The following is a 13,909-nucleotide window of genomic DNA, read 5'->3' as shown; positions in this document are numbered from 1 at the left end:
TTGACCAGTACCCTATCTGAAGATACAAAAGGCTGCCTGATGCACACAAACATAGATGAGACGCCCCACATTGCTGCTGCCATAACGGGATCAGAAGGTATCCCACAGATCAAGGCTGCGCAGCGCCCGCTGCCCGTTACACCTCCTTGCCTAAGCCTGCAATTATCCCCGAGTCCTGACACGCTTCAGACTCTAAGTGATGCAGGAGATCATTGTGGACACTTTAGTTCAAGGAGCAGTGCACCGCAACCTGTCAGCATCTTACCATCAGTAAGTACTTTGCATTTTCATACAGAGAGATGGATCCTTTGCTCTGAATTGGCCTTTGTTGCTATGAGGACTGCTGCCGATACTAACTATGTCACAGGTATACCGAAAATAGACAAGGATTTACGGCCGCTATCTATCACAGCCACGCTCATAGAGGGAACATGGGAGATAGATCTGAGGTCAACTCTGCCTCTGCACATCAATCCTGAATATCTTGTATGCACCTCAGCCTGTCCGGTGAGATTTTCGTCAGAGAATTTAACTAACCTGATTCTCCAGATGCGCACACAGAGCCTCCAGATTGCAGGACATATTGGAGTTCACATCTCACTACTGGATTCTGACCTAGCCCACACTGTGAGAACAGTGGATATTTCTGCCCCACGCAGATCCGGAATAGGCTGAGACTTACATAGCTATGCAACAAATCTGCCATGTCTTCAGCAGGGACAGTCACTTGGACTGATAATGAGGGCAGAGCCTGATAGCTGCGAAGATATCACACACTGTTGAGCGCTGCTGGCCTCTAAAAGTTGCCTACCTGAGCTAGCAATTGTTTTCCTTTATATTGATTTACAGTAGTTCTCTTATCTAGTTCATTATAACTATTTGTAAGCCTTAACTAGCTAAAGAACAACTTAAGACGTGTCTGCATTAACCAATATATTAGCTGTACTCTTTTGTGTTCTATTTTGGTAATATCAGATCAGATATATACTATGTACTTATAAGAGTAATTAAGCACCCAGTTATTACTGTTTGCAATGTGTGGAAATGGCCCAACGCTTATTGTTTTAGAATTAATCTTCTTATGCTTAAATATGTTCTTTGCCTTGTAGCTCTGTCTTAGCCCATATGTTAAGGGCCATTTTTATATCTACTATATCAGCCCATGGAGTTCTCTTTTTGGTGAAAGTGTAGGATGTATCTTGCTGTGATAAGGCCATTATGTGTGGCTCATTTGTTACTTTATAAGTTGAAAATTACCTGTCATTTTGCAATGCCCAAATATGTCTTAAAGCTCTTTTTGTAAAAGTACTACGGTTTAGTTAAATGTGTTTATATTAATTTTCATATATAGCTAATTTGTTCTAACTTACACAAACCCCCTAGAGACACATTGATAGATAATTATCATTTAAATAATTTGGCTCTTTGCAGGTTGCCATATACAGATTCTTCTCAGAAGGCACAGCTTCATTCTCTCTCTACGTTAGTAAAAGAATAGGGAGTTTCCTTTTTCAATGTATTGTTTTTCTTTCACTTGTCTACATACACCTGCACCTATCTATAACGAGAGTACCCCTAGTTTATTATATGAGGTCCTATTGCTTACATATTTTATGAATTTCACTTGAAGTATCCAGGTGTAGTGCACCCCATCCCCTATTAATTATGGTATTGCTGTGTCACCGGCGGCCGAGGTGACACGCTTATTTTCCTTTAGTATACTTCGGGGTAGTGTGTGGATAAGCCTTTGGGACCTAACATTATTTTATTTAACCAACTAAATGCATATTAACACTTTTTGGTTAAGATTATTTATAGATAATCCTTGCAGTCATGCTTAAATAAGGTGGACAAGCCCAAACTCTTTCCCTTTTATATTCAGTTTTCGATATAATATAGAGAGACACTAACACTAGATCTTCTATTCCACTCTATTATATACATTGATAACTCTAGCTAGACTCCTAACTTTAGGTTTGGGGGCGATTCCTTCACTAGAGTATTGCATCATACAGGCGTGTTCCTGTAACTGACAGTTAAAACCCTAGCAGAAGTCCATCATTAGATTATTTTCAACATACCCTACCTGAGACCACTTATATGTGTCTATCCTACAGGTCGTAGGGTTTAATAGATTTTCTGAAATATATACAATACTTATATCTAATGTCAATTTAGAGAAATATTAGTAATTGTCCTGCACAGTTTATATTTGTATCATCTCCCCCCCCCCCCATCAGGTTAATTAGAATACCTGAGGGGTAATAGTATTGTAAATAATCACCCACCTTGGTGAATCCTTTAGCGGTATTAACCCGCTCTATGACACCAACTTACCTGGCTCATATTACACGCCTTTTTGGGTATCAGAGTTACCCTCTATGTCACAAGGGGAAATTGGTGTCCTTACTTGTTATATGTTGGAACCTCTCAGTTAAGGTAGTTGTTATTTTAATATACAGTGCAATTTAAAGTATCATTCTATTAGGCATTATTTCATGATACAGAGGTTTCTAAGTAAAGAGTATTAAATTTAAAAAAATAAAATGATAAGGTATTAATGTAGATCTTGCAATATTTTTACCTGAGGTATGCTAGTCATACGGTAGGATATTCATGTCTTGTATAATCTCTATCATGATTTACTGCTGCTATTAGATATGTTCAGTTTGAAATAACCTGTTATTGTATTTATGTATGAACATGATTGTGCTCAATACCTTAATAAAAATCTTTGATTTAAAAAAAAAAATGTACATAATGAATGGTCATGTTTGAAGTGTTAGGTATACACTCTACATGCCCATCTTTCACTCCTCTCAAACATTAAATATTTAACAATCCTCACACCATAAGAAAAAATAGGCTGCACCCTTCCAATCAAATACAGCCGCAACATACACAGAAGAAAATATATATAGCCACAGAATGAGAGAGAAAATGATATACTGTTAAAAGAAGACCCTTATTTTAAAATATTTTGAGCATGCTCAGTAGCCGTTTTAAAGCAAGGGTTTGTGGAAATTGTAGTCTCAAATATTGGGCTGTATGGTGCAATAGCCAACACAACATAACAAAAAATATTCTTTGTTGGGGGAGTTAAATTTTGGAATGTCCATGCTTTTCACATTTGATTGGGAATTTAAACTCTGGTATTAACGTATGTACAGCACAGCCTTATGAGTGATCATACTGTCACATAAGCACATTATGGTGGCGTAATCCATGGTACAAACCCATGTGCTATTTAAAACGCTATTATAGTGAAAAATGTGCATTCACCAATTCATTAGAGCATGTCATTTTAACACTAGTGACCCTGCAATGCTAAGTGTTTAAACTCTTTGGAAACGCAGGGCATGTAGAAACTGCCAGCTACTGAATTAGCACCAGTAGTCACACAGCTGCTGATTGGGTCAATGGCAGTGTCTGTTCAGAGCAGAAGTGCTCTGTTGCTCCTAAGCAATAATTTAACAATGTTTTAAAATTTGTGTGAGATTAAACACATAGCATTGCAGGGTGGCTAGTATTAAAATGATATACTCTAACAAATTACAGCAATGTGGTAATGTTTCCACTATAATAGCCCTTTAAATTGTGAAAGTGTCAGGCAATATAAGAATATCACACAGATTACAGTTATGGATAACATATGGGAAAAATAAAATAAATAAATCAAACAACCTTGCATATGACCAATGAGCTTTTGAATACTATGATTATGAGATACAAACCTTGGTCAACATCATGAAGTCCTGTAATCTGATAGGATTCTTTGCCTTTCCTTTTAATCTGCAGCCAAACTGGAGAAATGAGCGTGAACTTTGCTGCAAAGATTTTGGCCATGTCATAACCACGACTGTTCCACTATTGAGAAAAGGAAAACAGAAGAGCATAGATATTTACGTCAGTAAAGTCATTGGATGAGCACTTTTATAATGTTTAAATAAAATCTGTTTTTATCCATGTACCTATGGAGAGGAACTGTTGTGGGTGGTCGCAGTGTTCTCTTCAGGACCATTTTGGCGGTTGCACCACCTGAAGACATATCATGCTACAAAATATTACACTGCCCCCAGTCCAGCTACTTCATAATGCCAAAACAAAGGGAAAAACCCAATAGGGGGCGCTACCAAGAAATATATGTTTCAAACCATCAATACACAGATAACAAATATGACAAAATATGGTATTGGTGTGTGTATGCACACTACTAGATACCAGAGTCCTAGGTCCTGGATGAAAGACAAGATCAAAGTCCTAGGTGCTCAAATAAGGTAGAAATATCCGTCTTCTCAAAACCAGAGGCAGCACTCGATCTTCACCCTCCAAAGGTTAATATATCTAGAATCAAACACAAGGAAAGAGGCGCCGTATGTGTGAATCTGAAACAGCCAACATCAGATAGAAAACATGTGCAGGGTACTCACAATATGAAAAGGCACTCCAATGTGCCAATAGGAGCAGGCTGGTATTCACAGCAAACCAGCTGGCTGAACAGGCAATCCAGGATAACCAAAGTGAGAGACTCAGAATCTGGATCCCACGATATGGAGACAGGAGCTAGGTGCAAACAAAGGCACACCACTGTGTGAATCTGTAGGAGTACACTGATAAATTCACAATCTGTACAGGGTACTCACATTCTGTAGCGGCACTCAATTGTGCCAGTGGAAGCAGGCTGGTTTTCTCAGCAAACCAGCTGGCTGTATAAGGAGTAAAGCAGGAGCCTCCGCAGTCCTCCGGATAAAACAGGTAGCTCAGAAATAATCAATTTGGGATGAGGATATATGATTTAAAAAAGGTTTAATAAAGAATAAAAACAATTAAAAATACATATATCACTCATGTGCAGTATATAAGTGACATGCAACGCGTTTCTCGGAATCAACCGTTTCCTCAGGCATGAATTCTAACTCTACACACATCTTATAAATACCTGAGCTACCTGTACTGCCCCACCCTTCAAATTAAACCAGACCAATCACAGAAGCCCTTTGTTTAATTACCCATTAGTTGGTACACCTGCATACTTCTCATCCCCTGCCTTAATGTGCTTGATGGACTGGTGCAAGTGTTATATACAATGGGGGGGAAAGGAAAAAAATTGCCAGCTGCTTATTTTCATATATATATGTATGTATATATTATTATGATCTAACTAGCCCATCAAAGATCATAATATCTTAGCTAAGGGTTTAGTGATAATATTCGTAATGCGTATGTGCTCACCACATAGTATATGTGGCCAGCTCCAAATTGCCTATTTGATCTGTTGTCAACCTCATAGAATAAACAAATCTATATAAATGTTCATACCTGTCTGCTTATGTGTGATGTGATGCGTGACTGGTACATAATTATACTGAATACCATATTGCTCTATTAAGACCTCAATATTTCTCTGTGAGTTCTCCTAACAAATCGCCTTATTCACAAAATTTATTGTTAATCGGGATACCGAGACCAAGATCCTAAAAGGTAAACAGTTCTCTGTGATTTTTTGGCGTCTGACGTAAACGCCAGTGATAGGTTGACAAACGCCAGCCTCCAGACCAATCCCGAGTGCTGACCGCTGCATGCCCCTACTCGAGTGTGTCAGCAGATCGTAGGCTCACAAATATGGTAAATTGTACCCCCGGTGCCAGCCGCCCACTACAATTATTGTCGGCGTTAGTGAAGAGTACCGATCAATCTTAGAGTTACTTCTCGAGTCTCAGGTCTGTCAACTGAGGTACCCGCCCCCTTACTACGTCACGGGGCTGTCAACATAAATTCTGTGGGCACTCACATAAATAAATGCATTCGTTTCTATGGCTACATATTTGTAATCCCAAATAGCTGCTCCTATAGGTTAAACTCTGGTACCAGTAAGTATCCAATTGGTGACACTAGATCATACGGCATATATCGATAGTATGCGACCAGCCCCTAAAATCCCCACTATATACATTCCTAAGTGTACCTCTGTCTAATACCATAGTACATAAACACCAAGATAATGAAGGGAATATTAAATAACCGAGATATATCTATTCTCGGCTCACCAGTATTTATAATAATAAGTATTAGTGTTAGCCTGTTTAAGTCAAAAAAAGCTGACTGTCTGTTTCGAAAGCACCATTTATTATCATTATAGCTAAGGTACTATATGCGGAAAAGTGCTTGCCTATTTGTGACCCTTACTTCATAATATGTCTTATTAACTCTTTCTGTTCAACACTAGTCACCCTAACAGTATCACCAATAAATGTGGGGGCCACTACTAGATATAGAGATGAGCTGGTCAATACTTTTACCAGAATGATCAACACATTGTGATCCTAAGATCATTAGTATGTACAACATCTTACCACTCACTTCAAATCCAACTACTGCTAATCCTATCAGTGCCAATAATTCGAGTAAAACTGAACGGGTCATTCATCCCTACCAATAGTTAACATGAGGTATAAAACCGAGTGATATAAATGAACAAATATTATATCTAACCTTAAACACCATGAGAGGCTCCATGATCATATCAGACCTAACTGGTCCTCATAATAAAAATATAACTAATAATAAAGTGAAATCTAACAATCATCAACCATTACAGTGATATTGATATCTCTTATTAATACATCATAATTAAAGTAATCAAAAGTGATCTATAAAACAATATCTAAAAATAAAAAAAAAGTGTGTTGAGATAAATGTATAATGTTATTAATCATAAAAATGATAGTGCAGTGATACCTAACAATAAGTGTATAGAGATGTGTGTATAATGTGATAAATCCTAAAAATAATAATAATGAAGTGATACCTAACAATCAACCACCATTATAGTGATATTAATATCTCCTATTGATACATAATAGTTAAACTTCATCAGAGGTGATCTATATACTAATATCTAAATACAAGAAGTGTATTGAGTTCTGTGTATAATGTAATAAATCATAATGGTGACCTACATGCTAATAACTATAATAATCTAGCTACATAAACTAATATAATATGTGAAATTAAATGTGTATGGAGAAGTAGGCAGATGTCCACATAGGATTAAACTCCGGTTCACAATAATGTGCATATAATCATACAAAGCTAGCGGTATCTATTACTTCATTGAGACCTAATGGAAACAATGTTTTGAACTTATAGATCCAATAGGTCTCTCTTTGTCTGAGTCTTGAGAACCTGTTATAAGTACGGCTAGGTGGGATACTTTCTAATGGAGTAATACTAAATCTGCATCTCCCTGCAGTGTGTTCCTGGCAAACATGCCTAGGTACACTATGTTTCATAGATTTGTTTTTAATATTTCTAAGGTGTTCACTCCACCTGGTTCTTATTTTTCTACAGGTTCTCCCAATATATTGGACCCCACATTCGCAGGTGAGAACATATATCACATATGATGAATCACAAGTTATTCTCGAGGTTATCTGATGTTGTTCTCCCGTTGTGTGAGATTTCACCTTGGAAGCTTTATGGGTGATATAATCACACATAAAACAGCGGGTCTTGCCACACCTAAAACTGCCTTTCAGTTGATGTCTAGTGGTCATCATTACGGGTTTCTTTAAGGTGTTTTTCTGTGTTGTACCTTTCGATAACATGACCACTTTACTGGGGGCTAATTTTTGTTTTAAGGTAGATGCCCTTCGATATACCACTTTAGGCCGTCCAGGTAATGTTTTTTTTCAAAATGGGGTCTCTCATAAGAAGTGGCCAATGTTTTTCTAGGGTTTTTCTTATAGCTTTATAGTTAGAGTTATATTGGGTCACAAATAGAGGGAAATATCCCTTTCAGTCAGTTTTGTAGAATAAGACGTAATTGCTCCTCTATAGACAAGTATGACGAACAATCACAAACACTTAAGTCAAGATTTTTAGAGAAAGGCTACCCATTACAACTGGTAACTAACAGCTATAAAAGGGCCAGGGAACTCAATCGTACAAATTTACTTATGTCAATAAATAACAACGATGAGAAAAAACAAGAGAACTCATACAAGGAGATCCCTCTATTTGTGACCCAATATAACTCTAACTATAAAGCTATAAGAAAAACCCTAGAAAAACATTGGCCACTTCTTATGAGAGACCCCATTTTGAAAAAAACATTACCTGGACGGCCTAAAGTGGTATATCGAAGGGCATCTACCTTAAAACAAAAATTAGCCCCCAGTAAAGTGGTCATGTTATCGAAAGGTACAACACAGAAAAACACCTTAAAGAAACCCGTAATGATGACCACTAGACATCAACTGAAAGGCAGTTTTAGGTGTGGCAAGACCCGCTGTTTTATGTGTGATTATATCACCCATAAAGCTTCCAAGGTGAAATCTCACACAACGGGAGAACAACATCAGATAACCTCGAGAATAACTTGTGATTCATCATATGTGATATATGTTCTCACCTGCGAATGTGGGGTCCAATATATTGGGAGAACCTGTAGAAAAATAAGAACCAGGTGGAGTGAACACCTTAGAAATATTAAAAACAAATCTATGAAACATAGTGTACCTAGGCATGTTTGCCAGGAACACACTGCAGGGAGATGCAGATTTAGTATTACTCCATTAGAAAGTATCCCACCTAGCCGTACTTATAACAGGTTCTCAAGACTCAGACAAAGAGAGACCTATTGGATCTATAAGTTCAAAACATTGTTTCCATTAGGTCTCAATGAAGTAATAGATACCGCTAGCTTTGTATGATTATATGCACATTATTGTGAACCGGAGTTTAATCCTATGTGGACATCTGCCTACTTCTCCATACACATTTAATTTCACATATTATATTAGTTTATGTAGCTAGATTATTATAGTTATTAGCATGTAGGTCACCATTATGATTTATTACATTATACACAGAACTCAATACACTTCTTGTATTTAGATATTAGTATATAGATCACCTCTGATGAAGTTTAACTATTATGTATCAATAGGAGATATTAATATCACTATAATGGTGGTTGATTGTTAGGTATCACTTCATTATTATTATTTTTAGGATTTATCACATTATACACACATCTCTATACACTTATTGTTAGGTATCACTGCACTATCATTTTTATGATTAATAACATTATACATTTATCTCAACACACTTTTTTTTTTTATTTTTAGATATTGTTTTATAGATCACTTTTGATTAATTTAATTATGATGTATTAATAAGAGATATCAATATCACTGTAATGGTTGATGATTGTTAGATTTCACTTTATTATTAGTTATATTTTTATTATGAGGACCAGTTAGGTCTGATATGATCATGGAGCCTCTCATGGTGTTTAAGGTTAGATATAATATTTGTTCATTTATATCACTCGGTTTTATACCTCATGTTAACTATTGGTAGGGATGAATGACCCGTTCAGTTTTACTCGAATTATTGGCACTGATAGGATTAGCAGTAGTTGGATTTGAAGTGAGTGGTAAGATGTTGTACATACTAATGATCTTAGGATCACAATGTGTTGATCATTCTGGTAAAAGTATTGACCAGCTCATCTCTATATCTAGTAGTGGCCCCCACATTTATTGGTGATACTGTTAGGGTGACTAGTGTTGAACAGAAAGAGTTAATAAGACATATTATGAAGTAAGGGTCACAAATAGGCAAGCACTTTTCCGCATATAGTACCTTAGCTATAATGATAATAAATGGTGCTTTCGAAACAGACAGTCAGCTTTTTTTGACTTAAACAGGCTAACACTAATACTTATTATTATAAATACTGGTGAGCCGAGAATAGATATATCTCGGTTATTTAATATTCCCTTCATTATCTTGGTGTTTATGTACTATGGTATTAGACAGAGGTACACTTAGGAATGTATATAGTGGGGATTTTAGGGGCTGGTCGCATACTATCGATATATGCCGTATGATCTAGTGTCACCAATTGGATACTTACTGGTACCAGAGTTTAACCTATAGGAGCAGCTATTTGGGATTACAAATATGTAGCCATAGAAACGAATGCATTTATTTATGTGAGTGCCCACAGAATTTATGTTGACAGCCCCGTGACGTAGTAAGGGGGCGGGTACCTCAGTTGACAGACCTGAGACTCGAGAAGTAACTCTAAGATTGATCGGTACTCTTCACTAACGCCGACAATAATTGTAGTGGGCGGCTGGCACCGGGGGTACAATTTACCATATTTGTGAGCCTACGATCTGCTGACACACTCGAGTAGGGGCATGCAGCGGTCAGCACTCGGGATTGGTCTGGAGGCTGGCGTTTGTCAACCTATCACTGGCGTTTACGTCAGACGCCAAAAAATCACAGAGAACTGTTTACCTTTTAGGATCTTGGTCTCGGTATCCCGATTAACAATAAATTTTGTGAATAAGGCGATTTGTTAGGAGAACTCACAGAGAAATATTGAGGTCTTAATAGAGCAATATGGTATTCAGTATAATTATGTACCAGTCACGCATCACATCACACATAAGCAGACAGGTATGAACATTTATATAGATTTGTTTATTCTATGAGGTTGACAACAGATCAAATAGGCAATTTGGAGCTGGCCACATATACTATGTGGTGAGCACATACGCATTACGAATATTATCACTAAACCCTTAGCTAAGATATTATGATCTTTGATGGGCTAGTTAGATCATAATAATATATACATACATATATATATGAAAATAAGCAGCTGGCAATTTTTTTCCTTTCCCCCCCATTGTATATAACACTTGCACCAGTCCATCAAGCACATTAAGGCAGGGGATGAGAAGTATGCAGGTGTACCAACTAATGGGTAATTAAACAAAGGGCTTCTGTGATTGGTCTGGTTTAATTTGAAGGGTGGGGCAGTACAGGTAGCTCAGGTATTTATAAGATGTGTGTAGAGTTAGAATTCATGCCTGAGGAAACGGTTGATTCCGAGAAACGCGTTGCATGTCACTTATATACTGCACATGAGTGATATATGTATTTTTAATTGTTTTTATTCTTTATTAAACCTTTTTTAAATCATATATCCTCATCCCAAATTGATTATTTCTGAGCTACCTGTTTTATCCGGAGGACTGCGGAGGCTCCTGCTTTACTCCTTATACAGCCAGCTGGTTTGCTGAGAAAACCAGCCTGCTTCCACTGGCACAATTGAGTGCCGCTACAGAATGTGAGTACCCTGTACAGATTGTGAATTTATCAGTGTACTCCTACAGATTCACACAGTGGTGTGCCTTTGTTTGCACCTAGCTCCTGTCTCCATATCGTGGGATCCAGATTCTGAGTCTCTCACTTTGGTTATCCTGGATTGCCTGTTCAGCCAGCTGGTTTGCTGTGAATACCAGCCTGCTCCTATTGGCACATTGGAGTGCCTTTTCATATTGTGAGTACCCTGCACATGTTTTCTATCTGATGTTGGCTGTTTCAGATTCACACATACGGCGCCTCTTTCCTTGTGTTTGATTCTACTTCATAATGCCACCCAGCTAGCAAAATGTTCTGCGGAGAACACTGGACTGTCAAATATTTAAATCTGATCACAATATTTACTGGTTTGTAAAGACCTAAAAGTACAAATATACCCATATTGCTACTGACTATAGAATCACAAAGATTACCAAAAAGACAACTCTCATGTCACATTACATCACCAAGTCACTTTCAAACATATCTCTAAATAATGGGATAACATTTGTTAACGCTGACTGAACCCAAAGTGGTTCTCAACCCATTTCAGACTGTGACACACCTTACAATGGCATTTTCCGTTGCAGAACTTATGTGTTCTTTATGCTGGGTTCTATTGTTATTAACTGTAAATGTATATTATATTACAGTATAGGAAACACATGTCTCTCGCAGGCGTCTATGTGCACTCCTGTTGCAAATTCTATAACTTTCCTTTCAATAGCAAGGAACCAAACCCATAGTGTGCCCTGGTTGTGCAAGCTGCTTAGTTTAAAGCTACCCTTAGTTACTCATGGAGGGAGCATAAGCTAATGAGTTTGCCTTTATTTGTTTAACCCCACAAAGCAGTAAAACGTTTGCTCCTGAGCTGAACCAGGCTACTGAGCCAATAAGGAGCAGCATCTTTGTGCAGCCACTAATCAACAACCATGTTGAGCTTAGGAACGGACATGCACTGCTATGGAGTAGACTTTAAAGCGACATTGTAATAAACATTTTATTGGAAATTAGGCTCATAAGCCAATTCCTAAGCCCTTGAAGGCCACCTTTTATCTCAGTGAAATTTGACAGTTTTTAACACATACAGTGCTAGTTCATGTGTGCCACATAGATAACATTGTTCTCACTACCGTAGCATTATTTTATTTTATTATTTGAGTCAGCGCTGATTGGCTAAAATGCAAGTCTGTAAAAAGAACTGAAATAAGGGGGCAGTCTGCAGATGCTTAGATACAATACATAACTGTGTTGGTTGTGCAAAACTAGGGAATAGGTAATAAAGGGATTATCTATCTTTTTAAACAATAACAATTTTCAATCAGACTCATGGTCCACAAATTTATTTCTGACTCCAGAAACTATCTTGATAGTTGATTAATAATGCAGCAGGTATGTGCACTGCTCGCTACATTATGATTTCTGAAAGCTATGCAGGACTTTAAGCACCCTGTTTCCAGCTCCTTACCAATATATTCATCAGCACACTCATCAGCTTATCACAGGTGCATCTGTAAATAGAGGTTCACTACAGGAAGAACACTTTGTTTCAGAGGGGATTAGGAAATTTCATTTTTAGACTGCTGCAATAGCAACAGTAATTTCCTGTTAAATTGCCTTATGTTTGTTTTGTTTCTTTATTTACCCATCTAGTATCCTAAAACATTTTTTTTTGTTTTTTGTTTTTTTTTTAAAAAACGACCATTCTGACAAATACAATGATTTTTATATTATAGCTAGGCAACATTACTTATTGCTGGTAATGTAGTAACAATTGTTGACTTAGTATAACAAGAGTGACATCTTGTGGCTATAATGTATAATACATTAGTGTTGAACATTTAAATCAATAAATGGCTTTTAAGCAGTGCAGCAAAAAAAAAAAAAAATTGTATCCCTTTAATTCTACTAATATTGATATGCAAAGCCCCTTGCGTGTTCCTAAACCATGATCAGCTGGTGAGTAGTATTGATGGCTCCTATGTCCGATTTCAGGATAAAACAGGAAATTGTGAGATTTGTCACATCGTAAATACAGGGCAGAATTTGAAGCAATGCTAAACTAACAAAACCCCTAACACCCATAAAAATAAATACAAGTTTTTGTTACCCATGCAAACTAATTATAATATTTTTTATTAAAAAAAAAAGTCATAAAATGCTCCCGCTTTAAATAGAAAATAAAAATCACTATAGAGCTTTAATTTTGAGTAATTGCTCTTTTGACAATAAACGATATTTACTAAGAAAAGTATCTAAAATTAAAGCATATGGCAAGCACACAAGGACTGTGGGAGGTCAGACAAACAGGGCAGTGGGAATTTGTCAAACATGTGTCCCTTTTAAATTGGGCTCTGTTCTCTTACAACATGAATAAAATAGCCAAAGAAAGAAAATGTAATTTTACTTTTAAGTATGTTTCTTTTTCTATCTATCTCTTTTAGTGAACCCATAAAGGGATGAATGACACTTCAACAATGGAACTGTGCATTTGCCTTTTCAAGGTCCATAATAGTCAACACATTACATGCTATAATCCATTAGGACATGTGATTCTAAGACTAGCAAACCAGCACTACTGTAGTTTAACCCACATAAACAAATAATTTGTTTGTTGTTTTTGTTTTCTTTTCTCTCTCTCTCGGGAAGACCATTACATTTGGAATAATAACCCCTATAGAGAAAATATTATACTATGGTGATGGTTCATAGATGACATTATAGTTATCTGGAAGGGAGA

The 13,909-nt window shown here is 36.9% G+C and overlaps 1 protein-coding gene across 1 annotated transcript in view; it reads right to left on the bottom strand.

The window, feature by feature from the left end:
- Nucleotides 1–13,909, bottom strand: part of CHID1 (chitinase domain containing 1) — a 1,450,539-nt gene that overhangs the window by 1,362,630 nt on the left and 74,000 nt on the right. The window contains exon 4 of the mRNA XM_053720199.1: nucleotides 3,735–3,867. Coding sequence (XP_053576174.1) covers nucleotides 3,735–3,867 — 133 coding nt within the window. The remainder of the gene's footprint in view (nucleotides 1–3,734; nucleotides 3,868–13,909) is intronic.

The sequence above is a fragment of the Bombina bombina genome, chromosome 7 (genome assembly GCF_027579735.1).
Source record: "Bombina bombina isolate aBomBom1 chromosome 7, aBomBom1.pri, whole genome shotgun sequence".
NCBI classification, from domain to species: Eukaryota; Metazoa; Chordata; class Amphibia; order Anura; family Bombinatoridae; genus Bombina; species Bombina bombina.
The sequence above is the reverse complement of the archived record's forward strand: the minus strand, read 5'-3'. Positions and strand labels throughout refer to the sequence as shown.